Consider the following 19016-nt stretch of genomic DNA (forward strand, 5'->3'; position numbering starts at 1 on the left):
ATGGCTTCATACCGCTCTGCCGATCTCATCCGGAGACGTACTGAGCAGCGAGCTTTGTCACCTCGTCCACCTGTAGCTGACTAGCTCCAAGATAGTTCAATGGATCACAGAACTTCTCCAGATCCACCAGGGGTACTTTGTCGGTGATTTCCTTGTTCGTTTTGAGAACATCAAAGAGAGCTTGATCAGTCTCAATCGCTGTTTTGCACGCTTCGTACACCAGATCATGCGCGGGGTTGCGTCCGATATGGGCCGCTAATCCCATCATCACGGCCTCGCCCACAATTAAGCCTTTCGAGGAGAGAAGGTTGCGTTTCATGGCATCGACATTGACGACCAGGCCACCAATTGCGAAATTTGCTTGATGGAGAGCACCAACAGCGATCGTGAAAGCTTCCGGAACCGCAGCCCATTCGAGATGCCAAGGACCAGACTGTCGCTCGAAATCAGCTACCATAGCGTCCAGACCCAGACTTGCCTTTTCTCGTAGCAACTTTGAAGCTGCTAATATGATCTCGCTCGAAATAGGATTTCGCTTTTGCGGCATAGTTGAGGAAGCGCCTCGGTGAGGCACGAATGGCTCCGAAATCTCTCCAAACTCGTTGCTGGACATGATAATAAAGTCGTAGGCAATCTTGCCGAGTGAGCCACCGATCAGTGCTAGGAGGTTCAGAATCTCGGCAATTGTGTCCCGCGCGACGTGCCAGGTGATCGGTGGTTCAGCTAGTTGAAGCTCCTTCGCTAGAGCAGCACGTACTTGCAATCCGGTTTGTGGATTAGGACCGAGTGATGCCAGTGTGCCTGCAGCGCCACCGAATTGTACTAGCAGATTGTTCTGTTCCACGGCATTGAGCCGATTGACATGCTGAAGAAGTGGGTAGAGGTACACGGCACATTTGTAACCGAACGTAACAGGCAACGCATGCTGAAGGTGGGTGCGACCTGCCATGGGACTAGGATACGTCAGAAAACCGTCGCCAGGGCAGGTCATCAACTTACGTGTCTCGATGCTCGCGAGCCAACCTGACGAGATGACCGATCAAGCTCAGCAATTCTTGCTTCACAATTCGTATGCCTGACCTGATCTGGAGCTGCGTCGCGGTATCTTGAATATCCTGGGTTGTAGCCTTGATTGTGTCAGTGAGGTTGTGATTGAGACCAGCCTAGACTCGACTTACGCCCCAATGAATGTACTTGGCCATTTCTGGTGGCGTTTGCTCAGCCAATTGACGGATTAAGGGCAGCACTGGATATCCCACCACATCTGTCTCTTCGGCGAGACGGTGGAAATCAAGCTGAACTTTTGACAAGCTCTCCGTGATAGCAGTACCGGCCTCATCTGGTATCACACCACACTTTGCTTCGGCCCGAGCAAGAGCTGACTCAACTTCGATGAGACGTTTGGCGTATGCCTCATCGCTGAAAACATCTCGGATTGCTTGTGTTCCGAAAGTATTGCGGAAAATTCTAGAATCTAGGACGGAAACAGCCATTGCGTGGTGGAAGAGAGTGAAGGATCGCTAGTACACGGAAGGATTGTGCGATTCTGCGAAGTCAATGACAAGGAGCGTAATCGTAAGGTCGACGAACTTGATTGCTATGCCGTAGGTAGTAACTCCTGTAATTTGGAGAACTTGAAGTGTGCTTTCGCACATGCGGGGTTCAGATTGTCCATTGTCGGCATGTCCAGCAAGCGGAGTGGAGGGAGGTTGAGGTCACTCTCTCCTCAGAATGTGAGGACGGATCGAACGCAAGTCTTCGGACAAGAAGGCATGATTTTACCTGCTGTATGCTTAAAATCCCTTGTCGTCGTGACAAGAGACTTGTCAGCCCGTGAATACGGGAAGGGTTAATCCGATGCACATGCGTCTTGACTGCATTTTGATGCCAGACGAGATAGCTGCAATAAGCATTTCCAAAGTTTTCTGACTGGGTCGTCTCACTGTTCACTCCGATCAGATGCTGGACGTACTCTTCACCTTGTGACGAATAGGACGATCGATAGCAACTCCCGTGAAAGACCCTTTCTATGTCGAGCCGTGACGGTTCAGACGTTCGATCGATATACCTCGAAGTCCCTCAAACAATCCAGTCATGCCATTTGGCGACCCATGGTCATGATGAACAGCCTGATACACGTTACCACCACCACGGAAGCTTATGTTCATCCCGCCATCAATCACATTTTGACTCTTCTCAGTTGTAATTGGGCAAGACTCTGAAGATCGAATCCTCGTATGCATCAGATAGGGTCGTTAATGCTTTCATGCCTTTGGTCGGTTGTCCAGGTTGGGGCAACACGATATCCCGGGCGATGGTAATGATAGTTCTGGCAACAACACATTTCTGCATGTAAATGATGGCTTGTCCGAGTGTCTTGGGAAGAATGCACTTGCAGCAATAGGAAACAAGGATTGAATTGTAATCAGATGACTGTTCGCTTGGGCAACTGTATGCTGTTCGCCACGATCCAGAATTTCTCGTCTTCACGTAAACCTGCTTCACCAAGACAGAGAAGTTCCAATCGCGAGCAACATGGCCGCTTGATTCATTGTTGCAGATAAGAACACGTCGTTGAGCGTGCTGTTGAGGAAAGAGCGAGAACTGTGATACGAGCACATTACAGCCTGCGGTGTGCGCTATAGGATCTCCTGCTCAGCCGTACATGGCATCAAGCCGTGATCGACTCACCGTACTCGGAGTCTTCGTCGAGCATCCACGATATTGTCGCCGAAGTCTGACATGTTTCTTTGGTTTCGGTTCATGGTACTATCACAACAGAAATATCATCAGGTGGAGAAGCATCATCGACCGCAAAAGAGAGTCGAACACAGGAAGAAGTACTGGTCAAGCACGATGAAACAGAAATGATTAATACTTTCATTACATGTTCTTACTACCATTCAAACTTGTGATATCTATGGGACTGTCAGATGCTGAGAAGTCTGCGCTCTTGGTGCCGCAAGATTTGGCGGCGATGACCCTCTTCTGCTGCTCGCTGAGCCTCTTCGATTACCGCACCGAGAGTTTGACCTCGAGCGAGGCTCACCAGCCGGACTAATCGATCGACAAACGTTCCATCCAACCATCATCATCCTCATCGTCATTTCGGCGGCATCCGTAAGTAGCCTTTGTGCATCGGCAATAGCCCTCTCCAGTGGCATTGGCGAGCTGCAGATACTTGCGAATGCTGCTATACCATGCTCATAATTCATGGCCGCGCCTTCTCCTATGGTACCTGCAAGGGTTATGACAGGACAATTGTATGGTGCTGCCTTCTGAGCGATATATGCCGGTACCTTACCGAAGGGCGTCTGGTAGTCGATTCCACCTTCTGCAGTGATCACAAAGTCACAGTCTTCGAGGAGTTCGTCGATGCTGAGAAATTGGGTAACGATGTCGAATCGAGGATGAAGCTTGCTTCCGATAAGCAGTAAACCGGCGCCGAGGCCGCCAGACGCACCGCCTCCTGGTGTCAAGGTAATGTCTTGTCCGAGTGTGCCGCTTACCACACCCGCGACATTGCGCATGGCACACTCAAGCTGCTCGACTTCAACCGGTGTAGCACCCTTCTGAGGGCCAAACACGCGCGCAACTCCTTTTGGACCACATAAAATATTGTGCCAGTTGCATGCCACATCGATGGAGACACTCTTCAACCTAGCATCAAGGCCAGATACGTCAACCGAAGCAAGGTTGAGCAAACCTAGACCTCCGACGCCTTGCGGCAGTTCGAGCCCATCAAAGTCGAGGAATTTGGCTCCTAGAGCCTGCGCCATACCGATGCCACCATCGCATGTGCCTGAATCACCACATCCAAACAAAATCTTTTCCGCACCGGCATCCAGCGCAAGCTTGATGAGTTGTCCCACACCAAACGTGGTCGTGTGAAGAGGGTTTCTCATATTACGTGGAACCAAGCTGAGCCCGGCAGCTGCAGCCATCTCGATGACTGCTGTCTTAGGCCGGTCACCTCCAAGGAAGCCGAAGTGAGACGAGACCAAGGCCCCTACAGGCCCAGTAACTTCGCAGGTGATGATGGTGCCGCCTGTTGCGGCTATGAGACCTTCGGTGAAGCCCTCACCGCCGTCCACGAGAGGCGCCTTCACGATGTGGGCATTCGGTAGGATTCGCAAAATGCCCGTTTCGATATGGTCTGCCGCTTCATGCGATTTGAGGCTCTCTTTGAACCCGGACGGGCAGACCAAGATCCTACACTCGTTGCCCTCCGCGAATTGTAAGTTGACATCTCTGGGATTGGCGAGCATGGCTGTCTAGACTGCTGTGTTGCGCTGCTGGAAGGTACAAAGTATACACTGGAAGGGGACTCTGGTGAAGATCAACGAAGATTATTTGGCTTTCGGTAATGCTGCTGATCGTTCTTGGACCATCACACGACATCCTTCCCAATATATGTTTGGACGGCTTCAAGTTAACACTCTGCGGCTGTGGTTCATGGTCCATCCACAAGATTTGCAACAGTGCCAATTACAGCCACCATAGTCTATCACACTCTAGCCTGCAGCATGCATCTAAAATTGGCTTCAACCACGTCAGTTCCGTTTACTTACTCTCAAACTACACCGGATACCACCGATAGCAATATCTGCCCAACACATACACAGCCATCCAAAAGATGCAAATTTTGAACGATACATGACCTGTGACGAGCTGGAAGACCAAGTTCCAAGCATCGAGGGGGTCTTGGTTACCATGCAGAAAGTGACAATAATAGAAGTTTCCCATGGGGTGCTGGCTGGCCACTGAGCAAAGAACGAAAGACTTTCCATGGTTCCTCGAGTCGTCAAGACATGCCCGTTAGAAGTCGGTCGGGACTTTGTCAGGTGGAAAGAAGCCTTGGACAATACTGGTACCTTGCCAGCCGACAAAGTTCTGGCAGTGGTCCCTCCGACGATACGGGAACCAACTCCTAGCTGGCGATTGCCGGAGATGCAGCAATAGTTGACGAGGCACTTTTGGACCCCACGCGTTGTGCTTGAAGTTCTACTCTAACCACGCCCAATGGCTGTTGAAGTTCTTGAAGTGAGTGGGCAACATTGACTTGGACTAAGACTCGATTTTGTGGCGCTGCTGGATGACGAGGCTCTTGGTTGTGCTTGTCCTTATCGCTCTTTGCCGGATGTGGTCAAGTTGCCAGGATGCCAGGAGGCCAAGCTTGACTCCCATTGGCAGGGTTGTGACTCCTCCCTTGGCGGACATCCTATCAACCATCTGCAATGGCTCCGCTGCCGCTATGGTATTGCCCAGCACACTGGCCATGCGTCTTGGCTCAAGCCTTCATGCTGTTTCTGCTGTTACCAGGTGTAGTCCGCTTCCAAGGCGCAGCTTTAGTTATTGCAGCCACGTCTTAATTCAAAGAAACTTGCGACTCGAGTACAGTCTCCACATAGCGGCACAGAGGGACATAATATTAGAATGCCGTACTGTTGCGTGATGTTGCACACGATGCTCGGGTCTATCATCAGATGTACAGACAAAGCTTTCGCTGTCGATCGCATTGAACAAGAGCAGAATGTACACAGCGCAAGACTTTGCTGACAAGAGCCTACCGCCTACCCCAGTCTCCTCGGAATACCCTGTCCAAGCGGACCACGCATTACCTCCAGAGTACACTTTACCAAATCCATCATTTCCAAGCGTCCTCAACGCTAACATTTACCACGATATCGAGAGCTACATCGACCATGAGGATTCTGATGTATCATCCATCTACGATGATTACCTTGACGGAGTGGATGTCACAGACGAGACAAGCAGAACAAGCCTGGACGAAGAAGATCTTGAGCACGAAGAGCAGCATGACCTCTACACAGCACTGCCGTTGTCTCCCGTACGACCAGATACTTCAAGGATAGCACTGGCGGACTTTCCGACCAGACAACCGACACTGTTGTCAGCTCGTTCCATATCCACCAGAACTCGCAATCTTAACGCCAAACTTACTCGTCGCAAAACAGTCCCGAAACTCAAGGAGGCTGATCCGAACCTAGTCACATGGGAAAGTGCGACAGACCCTGCGAACCCTCACAACTGGCCTCGTCATCGAAGATGGACGTCCACGGTTCTCATAGCAGCATTTGCATTCATTGCGCCTATGGCTTCAACCATCGTCGCTCCTGCTCTTGAAGACATCGCAGATGAGTTCGACATTGAGGAAGGCTCGGCTGAGTCATTCCTGGTCATGTCAATATTTCTGCTTGCCTTTGCGATCGGCCCATTCTTGTGGGGCCCACTGAGTGAGGTGTTCGGGAGAGTCAGAGTCATGCAGGGTGCCAATTTGATCTTTCTCCTCTTCAACACTGTTTGCGGGTTCGCGAGGTCTAAAGAGCAAATGATGGCATTCCGCTTCCTCAGTGGTATTGGGGGCAGCGCACCGCAAGCTGTGAGTCCTCCTTTCTTCATGTGTTCAACGTGTCTCTTTTGTCTGCTGAAAATGCTAATGGCCCGCAGATCGGAGGTGGTATCATTCACGACTGCTTCAAGGCCGGTGAGCGAGGCACAGCAGTTGCGGTCTACTCATTGATGCCCTTCATCTCTCCTGCCGTTGCTCCGATCATGGGTGGCTACCTGTGAGTCTGACCTTCTACCATGAAGATCTTGACTAACACACGTCAGCACGCAGTACGCGACATGGAGATGGGCTTTCTGGGGCACGTCTCTTTTCGACCTGGTCGTTCAGCTTGCTTGCTTCTTCTTTCTCAAAGAGACATTTGCACCAGCCATTCTAGCGAAGAAGACCAAAGTACTAAAGCAACAGACTGGAAACCAGCAGCTGCACACCAAATGGCAGGGTCCAGATCATACGACCAAGAAGCTAGTCATGAAAAGTCTCATCAGACCCTTCATCATGCTCACCACGCAACCAGCACTACAAGCAATGGCGTTATACCGAGCCTACCAATACGGCCTCATGTATCTCGTTTTCGCGACATTCCCGGCCGTATTCGAAGAAGTATACGACCAAGACGTCGGTCGCGCCTCACTCAACTATCTCAGCCTCGGCGTCGGCTTCGTCACAGGCCTACAATTCTCCAAAAGCCTTCAAGACAAAATCTTCAACTGGTGCAAAGCTCAGCAGATCGACCCGACAGCATCGATATTCAAGAAGAGCACCTGGGCTCCCTTTCAGCAACTCCGCCACCTATCAACCCTCTCCGACACAAACGCATTACTCCCCAACACAGGCCACGAAATGAGTCATTCTCAAGCCACAGACCCATCCAAGCCCACAGTCATGCAACGCATCCCAACATTCAAACGCAGTAACGCCAAGAAATCCTTCTCCGATGACCCAACCAAAGGCCTCCCCGAATACCGCCTCCCCCTCCTCGTCCCCTTCTCCCTCTTCATCCCCATCGGCCTATTCTGGTACGGCTGGTCAGCCCAAGCACGTGTCCACTGGATCGTGCCCAACATCGGCTGCGTCATCTTCGCAATGGGTCTAATCGTCTGCTTCAACTGTGCACAGGCGTACGTCGTGGATACGTACACTACGTACTCGGCTAGCGCGACTGGTGCGGCGGCCTTCGTGAGGACGATGGCGGGGTTCAGCTTTCCGTTGTTTGCGCCGAAGATGTATGGGAGTTTGGGCGTTGGTTGGGGGAATTCGGTATTGGGGTTTGTGGCGTTGACGTTTGGGCTTGGGGCGCCGGTATTGCTGTGGCGGTGGGGTGGGTGGTTGAGGGGGAGGAGTACGTATTGTACTGGTTGATTGTGAGCATTCTGCATGCTTTGTTTGGTGTTAGGTGTTATCAGTGTACGGAGGGAGCATTTGAGACGTGCAAGTTGTGCGAGTCCATCGTGCGTCATCGTCTATTTTGTTTCACTGTGAATCTGACCTTCTTACTCATCCATGACATTCTGTATCTAGTCACTGCGCTAAAAGAAGTCATCCTCCTCGCCCAACACCTCACTATCACTGGTATCATCATCATCACAATGCCAAATCATCCACCCCTGGGCATGACACGGACGATAGCGCCACTTTGGTGTGACATCTGGATCACGCGCGTCCCATGACTTCATGAGATCCTTCTGCTTGAAGAGGTATTTATCACCATGGTTCCATCGCGTCTTCTTGCTGCATTTCTTATCGTAAGTTTGTCTGCATAGATCACGCCAGTAGTCTGAAACGAAGGACAGTTGTGGGAGCGCGCGGATCTGCATGGCGTGGTAAGCGATTTTGAGGTGGATCTCGGTTAGGAGGGTTGTGAAAGAGGCCATGGTGTGTTTTGAGACTGGGACTGGTGGTTTGGGTAGATCGTCGAATTGGCTGCAGGAGTCAGATCGCTGATTGTGGGGGCTCTAAACGAAAGCGCAATGTTTTATAAACTTCTGGACTTGGGAAGTGTCCATACGAAGCTAGGGACATTGAAGAGAGAAGGGACTTCATAGGTATCTGAGCACGCATCACTGATCAGTGAGTCATGGATGGAAGATCCATGACTTGCAAATCATGTCTTTGGCTTTGCTAGCTTCGCTTCGTGTACCAAAGGCGCGAGCAACGGAACGTCCCGAGCCGTACCTTGACCGAATGTTGTTTGACAGCCTTGACCTAAGTCCAAGTCCTTGCAACCTAGACCGATCTCAGAACTATGCAGGCGGTAGAACCAAGCCTATCTGATCAGGCCATTTTATGGCAAGCACAACTAAGTCACTCAAGTCAAGCACCAACATAGCTCGGAATGTTGGAGACAAACTGAGGAAAGCAGCCGAATTAAAGTTGATTTGATATGCTACATACCTAGTCAACCTCACCCTCAGGCATGATACTCACATAATCGATTGGCGCAGGCTCAATACCGTCTGGCGTACCTACAATTCGCAGCATAGCGCCTGCCGAGATTTGCACCCCCTTAAAGGTTATCCTTGTCGCCGAATGACCATCGATGTAGTTCGAAGGAGCATGCCCCAGCGTCAGATCACTGTTCCCTATCCATTCACCGACCATGTCGTCATTCAAGTACAGCTCCCATTGCGACCGTCCAATAGCCATATCGAAGTAGTTGACAGCCAGATCATACTTGCCCGAAGCGACACTCAGCACCGTAGAGGCAGTTCCTTGAGTCGAGTTCGAGCTGGTCACAATGCACGTCTTGTTCGAAGCGACATTCCAAGGGCTCACAGCGTATGGCTCGTAGCCATCAAGCTCCATACTTTCTGCTTCGATGCGGTAGGGATGGTTTTCGACACGTCCAGCCTCGTCCGGGATCTGTGACAGATTGAAGTAGAAGTTGTTGACTGCGTCTCTCCATACTAGTGAATGTCCAGCTTGGTATTTCAGCCTGAAGAGCGTTTCGTCGAACCGCTGGTCGTCAATCTTGCCCGCCAACTCCTGCCAGCGTGGTGCATATGTTTGAGCGTTTGCTGAGCCAGAGTAGTGTGCGTCGTAGAAATGCTGAATGACTGTCTTTCCGGATTTGAGTCGTTGAGTATATGGAACGTGATGGAACCAGAGCAGGAGATTATCTGGGGTCGTCTCGATATTGTCATATCTGGAAGCAACTTCAGGTGGATATTGTCCAGCGAAACGTGTGCCATTCTCGATTGTTCGGTCCATGCCAATTGTGTCGCTGTCGGCTCGTGTCCATTGACCCCAGGGGTTGCCATCTTGCGACGCCGGGTTTGGACCGTAGTGGGCGTAGAGAATGTCTGTCAGTGTCTGAATACCAAGGTTCCCTGTGTAATTCTCATACGTCGGCCAGCTTTCCATGCTCATGTCGGTGATTGTCTTGAGCACTGTAGGATCGAAGCCGAACGTGAGTCTGGTCCAGTCTTGAAGCATAGACACGGGATCAGTAGTGGGATCCCACGCGAGCCGGCCGAAAGCGTACAAGTTTGACATTGCTAGATGCGAGCCGAGCCATGTCTGGTTCGTGCCGACATTAGCAACTCCAGCGTATCCTCCCAGACGTCGACCAAAACGCTCGCCGGAGATGATGTTCCTAACGAGCGATGGTTGGTTGTCTTCCCGAAGATCAAAGTCAAGGACTGTCTTCCAAAGTGGTGGTAGGTAGACCAGGTGGCACTGCTGCCCTAGATACTCTTGGGAAATTTGAAGCTCGATAGCAGAACTCGTTTGTTGTAGATGTGCGAATAGAGGCGACGTAGGTTCGCGCACCTGAAAATCGATGGGACCATATTTGATCTGAATGATCACGTTGTCGTCAAACTTCCCGTCTAGGCCATCGAAGAACTCCACGGCGGCATTAGCACGGTCCGCTCTCCAGTCCAGGGTCTGGTTAAGGCTGGTGGAGTCGTACACGAACGCTCGGAACATGACAACGCCACCGTGAGGTTGGACTGCTTTGGCGAAGAGATTGGCACCATCAGCCAACGTGCGATTGTACGTCAACGGACCTGGCTGACCTTCTGAGTTTGCCTTGACTAGGAAGCCTGCCATGTCGGGAATCTTTTGGTACAATTGATCCGTCTTGTCGTGCCACCACTCGATCACCGAGGCATTCAGAGGGTCGAAAGTGTCCAGATCGCCTAGAGCCTCGGGTGAAGCAAAGTAGAGTGAAATGCCTAGCTGCACACCATATGGACGGAACACATCGGCGATTCTCGCAAGCCCGTCCATCACAGGCTCGGTGAGTATTGTCTCATTGGCATTGACATTGTTGACGACGACCGCGTTCACCTTGATGGAGGCCAGCAGCCTGGCATACTGAGTTGCACGGGTCAGATCCTCCTTCACTGAGCCGTTCGCAAAGAAGATAGATGGTCCCGCATATCCTCTTTCGACACTACCGTGAGTTCCGCCAGCCTGCAGGTTATCCCATTGGTTGATCCAGCGGATGGGTGCATCTGGGTTGGAGGCGTAGGACACCTGGGTCATATTCCCCTGCGCAAGCATCGACAGATATTCAAATGTGCCGTAAAGTGCTCCGCGTTCGTTTTGACCGACTATGTAAGTGCCTGAATCGTTGATGTTGAGCCAGAAGCCATCTTCCTCAAGCTTTGGCAACTGCCCAATGTTGCCTCCAGCGCTTTCAAATTGTGAAAGAGTCCCAACAAGCACAATGCCAGACTCGTGGGACCCAGCAACCCATCCCCCGTGGCTCACGCCACATTGCTTGCCGAAAATGCCATCAATGCCTTGTTGCAGTTCGATACCGGCAGTACGAACAGGACTCGACTGCGAGTCGTTGAGAGCAATGATACGAGCTGGAAGAATATCGTGATGGGTAGCAGCTTGTGGTAATCGAGCGTACCTCAGCCAGCCATCTATGCCGGTCTCAGCAGAGACTAGACTTGCAGCGACGAGCAGAAACGAAAAGAGCATTGTGCTGTTGATCGACGTCTACTTACTTCATGGCTGCTGCGAGCTTTATGTATCAACATCTGAGCGGCTCACCTCTGCAAGCTCTATTTAGCCGGGCCTGATTCCATATGAAGGTGAGCCGGAGGCTAGTCTCGGCAACGTGAGCATGGCTAACGTTGTGGCGGAAAAAATCATCGTTGTGGTCGCCAACTTTCCATTTCGGCAAAGGACTGACGTATTCAACCGGTCCGAAGTCCAAAGTCAGCAGGTAGCAATTGCGATGGGAAGACCGGCATGTTGAGTTGACTGGGAGAACATGCAATGCATGCCACTTGAGCAGCGTGATCGACAGAGTAGAAACAATTTAGGCTATTTACCCCAGAGCGACAAGAGAAAACGCGGGGAGCCGGAGCAAGGACGAATTCGGACAATCATGATCATGTGATTACGTGCAGCTTCTGATAGCTTAACGCGTCACATCCCTGCCGGGTCTGCGGAGGTCCCAAGCACCTATCATGGTATTGGTTTTTGGCTTCTCATTCGCTACTTCCTGACGAAGTGAATGTGCGAACAGTGTCCTTAATCCTGCCATTTCGAAAAGGCACATGCAGCACTTGAGTCGTTGACAGTCCGCAACAGCATTCCTACTTAGATCATGACCCGGGACACCCTAAGCAAGAAGCCGCATGGACGATGATTTTGTGAGATATCTGCGGCTGTTGCTGGTCGCTCCTTCTAGACACACGTTGAATCAGTGACGCGCGACTGCCTGCGAAGCAATGAATCACTCGAATGTATCATGGACGAACTACGAGTTTCTGGGGCACACATGCTTACTACTTGAAGTGCAACAACGAGGACTCCTCTGCCACTGAACTTCTCTTGAACACAGTGTTAGTGCTATACAACTAAGAACGACATCGCAAGAGCACAATAACAGAATATCAAGCTTCGACACATCTCAATGGCGACCTGCGGACCGTAGGCTAAGTCGACTTCAAGCAAAATTATGTGCCTGCTAACATCTTGCCCTAGTGGAAAGCAGACCATAAATGCTGAAGAGAAGGGCGAGCGTCCAGCTTCTATCCCAGATATGCAAGCCCAGACCATGGCGTCCACCTCGTCAGACGATGCCGAGACTCGGGCGCCTTTCGAATCGTTCTTGCTCAGCATCTCCATGCTGTTCGTCTTCTGTATACTTTTCAAGACCGACTATATCAGGACTACGATTTCCCATCATTTGAGCGGATGGCTCTACCGATTCGCCATTGCCTTTCCTAATTTATTAGCTCAGATGACGTTCATAACCTACAATTTTCTCAAGACCGGTGACACATCCCCCGGTGGATGGCGATCAATCGTAACATTCCCTGTGCTATCCTTCATCGGCTCGCTTTCGGTCGGGTGACCAGGAGGCTGCTGTGAAATTGAGTCCGAGGCTGAGGCACGCTCGGCGGTGTTGGAGAGGGCATCGGCACTTGGGTATCGTTTGGGCAATGTATGAGTAATTAAGAAGCAACGTCACGATTTCATGGTCACCAGCGAGCATAACAAGATGGCCGTCAATACGTTGTCAGGAAACACGCACTGTGGCTCATATCATATCACCGTATTCATACCAATTTGGGTATCATCCGCCTAGCAGCAACGGCGCGTGCCGCAAATCAATTTGAACATGGCGAAAGCTTCATTGTAAACTGTCTTTGCAACACTCCGCATGTGTCGGCTTCTGCGAGCGCCATTTGGGGTAGCACCATATCGCTTTGTCACAACATCCCAACCCACTGCAGAGCATGTGCTTGTGGCCGCAAAGATACAGCCTTTGATGCGTGCAAGTATTGCTGCCCTTGGCACGTTGTGCTTACTAGTAGCATTCATCGGACTACAACCCACGGCCACGGAAAATGTATAGGTACGCACCTCTTCGCCCGAGTCCATCTAGTACATACCCTCACAGGTCCCTCCCTACGCTGTTCGGTCAAATTCATGTGTTCAGTGTACAACCGCAAGGCACTAAATGCTGCAAACTCCGGTGCGCCGTTGCCGTCAGTTGTTGCGACAGTGGTGGTTGGTCTTGCTTTTCTTGTCTCTGTCATCATGAACTACGCGACTTTGTTCTTCAGCGTCAGTGGTTTTGTGCATGACACTATCCATCGGTCTAGCCTTGATTTGAGCAGAACGTGTTATTGGTTCCAAGGTGCCTGAGGTGGTAGCACTAGTACTCAATTTTTGGTCATGTTGTGTATGCGTGCAAGTGCATGAGCTGAAATGGCACGATGCAGGTGTCAGGGGGTGTACGCCAAGGTCTCGACCCTGCAGCCCAATCAAGGACCTATTGTCCTTGTCTCAGCGGGCCTTCTGTTGCGTCGAGTCGTCCTAGCGAGGTATCGGGCTTGCAGAAATGCAGGTAACAGAACATCAGTACTTTGGCATGCCGGACACTACCTAATTATGGGCTTTGACCGGATTCTGGTTCCTGACCCCATGCTGCAGGTCTGCCTCGCTCACCCAATCGCGGACATATCCGGTGACCTAATTTCGCTTATGCATCACAAAAGCTTCTTGGCGAACCAGACGCCTTCCCCTTCTGCTCACAGATCTTACCAGGTGTACGCCAATTGAGATATACTGATGCAATCGATGCTCGCTTGCACGATATGCGACACCTTATTTCCGGAAAAGAGCTACCTTGTCAGACCTCCAAGTACACCTCCCATTTCGTCCACATCCGTTCAAAAGTAGTTGCACCTGCTGGAACACTTCCTAGAGTAGTGCTTCGGGTCATGCGGATGTGTCAGATCTCAGATCTGGTGGCGCGTGCCGTTCCTGCATCAACGATCAACAACCCATGTGTACACTAACGACGCCAACCTTCGATCTGATGATCTATTGGAACGATTCCTTGAATCTTGTGAAGACGATGCTGGTCCTGGCTACTTTAGCTGCGCTAGATCTGGACTGACGAGACTTGCGCCTCGTGCCTGCATGATGACTCTGGGGATTAGAGTGCAAGGTCACTACAAACAATGATGGGGTGCTTGGTCTTTTCCTCACTAGCCTGGTCCGAGCAAGATCAGTCACCTACTCTTCACGCACCACTAGCAGACTAGCTCAATTTCGTCGTTTGCTCTTGATGCTACCCTCCTAGAAGGTTTGAAGATAAACCGTATACTCTGCGTATCCGACAGTCAGTCGCCCCAGCCATCTAAACTCTCGCACATTCGCTCCCAGGCAACAAAGTGGTTTTGGATTACAACTTCCACCCAGGCAGTATGGGCAACGTCCTTTGCTGCATTGTCCGTCATCGGGGCCAATCAAAGCCTGTGCCAAGATTCACTGGTATCACCTCGAAGCCATCCATGCAATCCTTCGATGCTTACAGCTCTGACGCTGAAACAACATCAGCGTATGGGGTTCCCGACGATGGTGACACTGTCACAGACATCGCTCCCACGCCAGAACGGGGCGTATTAGGGCTTCAGTCACCCAACGTCCTGTACCTTGAATCCGACAGCAAGCACGTACATAGTGGAGCACGGCGTGGACGCCGCAAATACGCTCCTGATATCAGCTACATGGAATGGAGCAGTTCTGACGAAGACTCGGACATCGAAGACTCGGATATCGAAGAACCGGTAACGCTGAAAGGGCCTGTGTATGAGCCAAGGTTCCACTACCCGCGGCGCTTCAAGTTGGTTGAGGATGATGTTAGTGTGTCAGACCTTGACCTCGAATGTTCAAATAAGACATACAACGAGGACCATCGAGCCAAGTGAGTCCTGGCTTGGGGATCGGCCTGGACAGCGGCATGATCCTCTCCAATCATCACAGCCGATTTTGTGCCTACAAGACCGCTTCAGGAGAATGGCCATAGCACCAGGACCGGGCCTTAACACCATGACAGGTATGAGGCTTGGCCTATGGCATGGGCTTCGCGAGTGTACAACATTCACCTTCGCTGAAGTTTCAGGCAACGACATCGTCCATGTTTCTCATAGGATTCCAGCTCATTGTCAATACTTCAAACCCAACACTGCAAAATCAGTGCCAGCACTCCAGTCATACAGCTCCCGCTGTGCCAAACACGAACACCTCATCGTCACCCTAGGGCAGTCTGCTTGCTCGGATCTTCCATTGTCCCATCATCGAAGTGGAACATGGAAGGCACGTCTCTGTCGCGTGTCACTTCGCAACTTCCTTCGCTTTCAGCGCGGTTCGTGTGGCATCTTCGGCCATTTCGTCATCCGGTACTGTCGCACCCGGGGCCCGAACTCCGAGTTACACCTGCTTCCGAACGATCCCATCATGGGTTGATTGCATTACACAAGCACGGATATATTATCATCAGGCGCCAAAGCTCTACAAGCTTTTTTCGATGCATCAATTCCTGCGGTGTCAGATGCTTGTTCTTCAATAACAGGAGTTTGGACATGTCCTGGCCAGCCATGAATCGTTCTTGTGTGGACATGACAGTTGCTTAACATGGGCTATTCCTGCTTCTGGTATCCGAAGATTGTACCTTGTCTGCCAACGTGCCATGAGTGGTACCCCAACGTCAAGTCATTCGGGTCGCTGCTACCTGCCGGATCGCTTCTGCCGTCCTATGTTCAATGCTTACGCGTCATCGCGTGTCCACTCCTTGACTGCCCCATATCTACAGCTCTGGACACGACTTGCTCAATGTCAATACACATCTACTGACACCAGCACGACATGTCTGCACCATTCCACGAACCGATTGCGTTGGTCATATTATCCAGTATCAGCATCGGTCTCGGCGGGGTCACCGCAGGATGGATCGTCCTCGATAGCCTCCTTCGTCGAGGTTGGAGATCGATGTTCACCATCATGATACCAGTTTATGTCATCAATGCTTTGTACCTCTGGCCAGTTACTCTGAGGATGTACAACAGGTACGGCCGGCCCGACAAGCCCAGCAGCAGCGATGGACAAGCAAAGCAGGGAGGCTCCGAAGCAATCGAGAGAGATAGCGACAGGGTTCGGAAAGTGTCCCTAGGCCAGCAGCAGCATCATGATACCTCGGAATCGACCTTGAACGACGAGGAAGCCTACAAAGAGACGAACACAAGTGACAACTCAGCAAGACCCTTCTTCGCCACCGTCACCATCGGCGTATGCCACTGCGGTGCCGGCTGCGTCCTTGGAGACATCATCGGAGAATGGCTTGTCTACGACATTGGTGCCACCATTGGCTCAAATCCACCCCGTCAACTCTGGGCACAAATGCTCGTCGGCTTTGGCTCTTCTCTTCGGCGTCATCTTTCAATATTTCAGCATCGCGGCCGTGTCTGACAACTATGGCTGGAGGACAGTATCAAGAGCGCTAAAAGCCGACCCGTTGAGTTTGATCTCGTTCGAGGTAAGGCTTTTCGGATGGATGACTGCGTCTCAGATCGGGATATCCAATGACCAACTGGAAATGCATATGGTGACATATTGGTGGATGATGCAGATTGAAATGTTCATTGGGAACTGGGCGGCTTTGCCAGTAAACTGGTGGTTGATTAAGGCCGGCACGAAAGAGTTATGTGCTTGAGGAGGGATCAGAAGTGTGGTGTGAGCCGCGCGAAGGTACCGAAAGTTGCAAGTGGGCGGTTATCTCTGCCGTTCCATATTTGCCTACCGTTGCATTGGATTGATCTCGTAGCTAGGTTGTATCCATAAATCCGGACATATAGTTGAGGAAGAGTCTAGTAATGCCGAACAACAATATGATGGGCATGACGATGGCTGTGAAGCCTTCACAGTTTCTGTCACTCAAACTAATATGGTTCTGGCGACATAGTTTGCATCAGAGAACCAGTGTTCTGAAAAGCTTTCCATTGCATTGCGACTACCAAGCTTAGAAGCGTGCTATACAAAGTGAAAGCGAGGCGCAGTGATATACAGAGCCTGAGTGAAAAGATCGCTCCAGCGCACATAAATGTCTGTTCTGTTCAATCTTCCACTTTTTGTATTTGTACAACCATCTCCCCAGTCCAGCACTCCGCACGCTTTAGACAAAGTGCAAAACTCTTCGTCGATCAAGATAACCTTACCTCCTGAAGACCTCCCAGGCTCAAAACCAAAACAAGTGATACTCCACGACACCGGCGCAACCATGGCAATCATCCTAGATCTCCCCGTCGAGATCATCCAGACCATCGTCGACATTGTCTACAATTCCACCATCAGAGATGAGACCGTCACCTTCGAGGACTGGATCGCATACGATGAGGCATGGCACACATCAACCGCGTATAAAGCATTCGGTCCGGTAATCGGCGACAGGTGGAGTCAAGCTTGGTTCGTCGCTGCCTGCGGAGGAAGTGGTCGCGCAGAAGCGAGGAAGGAATGGGCCGATCGTAAGGAGAAGGCGCAAAAGGTGAAGAAGACCAGGGGCAGTAGGGCTGGAAAGGGAAAGCAGAAGGGGAAGACGAAGACGAAGGGTGGGAGGGTCGTGAAGAAGAAGAAGAAGGAGACGGTAGTTGTGAAACGTGAAGGGCTACGATCTGGTTTGTCGAGGGAGCACTGCTCGTTGTGATGATGTTGTTATTGATTGGGAGGTGCTCTCGGGTCGCAAGCAGGCAGATTCAGGAGACCACACCAATGTATCACTTCAGGCGCAGCACAAGGAGGGTCTGGCATGGGCGCGGATGTTGACGTTGGACTGGGTTGTCTCTACGACAAAGATGAAAGCGTGGGAGCAGGAAGTGTACCGGTCAAACGGTGTGAATGGTGCCAACATCTGGTGTACATATATTCCTCTCCCAATGCTATGCCTCTTTCGATTGCATTACTCACACAGCATTGTCTCGCCTCCTGGACTTGAGCATAGCCTGGTCCTCATTATCAGCCCGCTAAAGTTCCAGGCGATCAGACGGAATCGTTCGCAATCGCCCAACAACTTTTCATTTCACCATGGTGCAGCAAAATAAGGTCTGCAGATCCGTCTCGTCACGCCTCTCGCGTCGAGTATGTGTATCGGTCGTTGCTTCATCATGATTCGGTGGCGAGATATAAATCGCTCATAGTAGATGACTTGTCGAATGCAGCTTTGCACATTCTTGATTGCAGTGTAATGTCCAATTCTAGCCGTAGAAGCACACGAGTCACGAGTGTTCGATATGCTGCACCACCCGACGGGATAACGAATCATGCTGAGCCCGGACTTCATGGCTTTGGTGGATTATCATGACATTCAAGACACGCTTGCTGCTGGCAGCCTTCGGGCTCTTCGCTTCATGTGACGGTACGCGCTAAACAGTCGCAGGTGGAGCATCATGAGCCAGGAGAGAGTAGCATTAGTGGGTGTTGGCGCCTCACAGGCTCGCTGCCTAACGGCTCTGATAAGCTGGCAATTCAACAAAGTGGCTTTGGCTTTCGGTCGAAGCCTCGTGCACTTGTCTGTCGAACACTCCGGCGTCTTTCTCGTATACAAAATGCTGTTGCTTAGTATCAGGGCGACTGCCATGCTCACTGTCCGCTGATATTTCCGCAGCAGCGGCTGGCAATGATGGTGCTTCAGCCGCCGTTTGACGCGTGGTGCGACGTCTTCGCAAGTATATGAAAACCAGTCTAGCTATGACACCAATAGCCACCACAGCGACAGCAGCGCCAATACCTGCAGCGGCTCCAGTACTAAGGCCTCCATTGTTGGAAGAGCTGTCAGTTTGACCATTGTACTGTGGCGTGTTTGAGCCTACAGCGCTCGTTGCAGGAGGCGAAC

General features: G+C 51.3%; 7 protein-coding genes across 7 annotated transcripts; 4 read left to right on the plus strand and 3 right to left on the minus strand.

Moving 5' to 3' along the window:
- Nucleotides 1-25: 25 nt before the first annotated feature.
- On the minus strand, nt 26-1493 carry PMZ80_002411 (uncharacterized protein; the record flags this gene model as incomplete). Its single annotated transcript, XM_064870844.1, has 3 exons — nt 26-953; nt 1000-1127; nt 1179-1493. 3 exons carry the CDS (start codon nt 1491-1493, stop codon nt 26-28), a joined length of 1371 nt encoding a protein of 456 aa, XP_064733297.1.
- Nucleotides 1494-2918: 1425 nt separating this feature from the next.
- Nucleotides 2919-4268, minus strand: PMZ80_002412 (uncharacterized protein; the record flags this gene model as incomplete). The annotated part of the gene is made up of 1 exon (XM_064870845.1): nt 2919-4268. The coding sequence occupies one exon, from the start codon at nt 4266-4268 to the stop codon at nt 2919-2921; it is 1350 nt and encodes a 449-aa protein (XP_064733298.1).
- A 1265-nt stretch (nt 4269-5533) lies between these two features.
- Nucleotides 5534-7732, plus strand: PMZ80_002413 (uncharacterized protein; the record flags this gene model as incomplete). The annotated part of the gene is made up of 3 exons (XM_064870846.1): nt 5534-6403; nt 6472-6590; nt 6637-7732. 3 exons carry the CDS (start codon nt 5534-5536, stop codon nt 7730-7732), a joined length of 2085 nt encoding a protein of 694 aa, XP_064733299.1.
- Nucleotides 7733-8764: 1032 nt separating this feature from the next.
- PMZ80_002414 (uncharacterized protein) lies at nt 8765-11308 on the minus strand (the record flags this gene model as incomplete). Its single annotated transcript, XM_064870847.1, has 1 exon — nt 8765-11308. One exon carries the CDS (start codon nt 11306-11308, stop codon nt 8765-8767), a length of 2544 nt encoding a protein of 847 aa, XP_064733300.1.
- Nucleotides 11309-14559: 3251 nt separating this feature from the next.
- On the plus strand, nt 14560-15063 carry PMZ80_002415 (uncharacterized protein; the record flags this gene model as incomplete). Its single annotated transcript, XM_064870848.1, has 1 exon — nt 14560-15063. One exon carries the CDS (start codon nt 14560-14562, stop codon nt 15061-15063), a length of 504 nt encoding a protein of 167 aa, XP_064733301.1.
- Nucleotides 15064-16000: 937 nt separating this feature from the next.
- Nucleotides 16001-16600, plus strand: PMZ80_002416 (uncharacterized protein; the record flags this gene model as incomplete). Its single annotated transcript, XM_064870849.1, has 1 exon — nt 16001-16600. The coding sequence occupies one exon, from the start codon at nt 16001-16003 to the stop codon at nt 16598-16600; it is 600 nt and encodes a 199-aa protein (XP_064733302.1).
- A 434-nt stretch (nt 16601-17034) lies between these two features.
- On the plus strand, nt 17035-17831 carry PMZ80_002417 (uncharacterized protein; the record flags this gene model as incomplete). The annotated part of the gene is made up of 2 exons (XM_064870850.1): nt 17035-17040; nt 17286-17831. 2 exons carry the CDS (start codon nt 17035-17037, stop codon nt 17829-17831), a joined length of 552 nt encoding a protein of 183 aa, XP_064733303.1.
- Between the last annotated feature and the right edge of the window lie 1185 nt (nt 17832-19016).

The sequence above is a fragment of the Knufia obscura genome (genome assembly GCF_036327395.1).
Source record: "Knufia obscura strain CCFEE 5817 isolate CBS 148926 chromosome Unknown scaffold_2, whole genome shotgun sequence".
Classification (NCBI taxonomy): Eukaryota; Fungi; Ascomycota; class Eurotiomycetes; order Chaetothyriales; family Trichomeriaceae; genus Knufia; species Knufia obscura.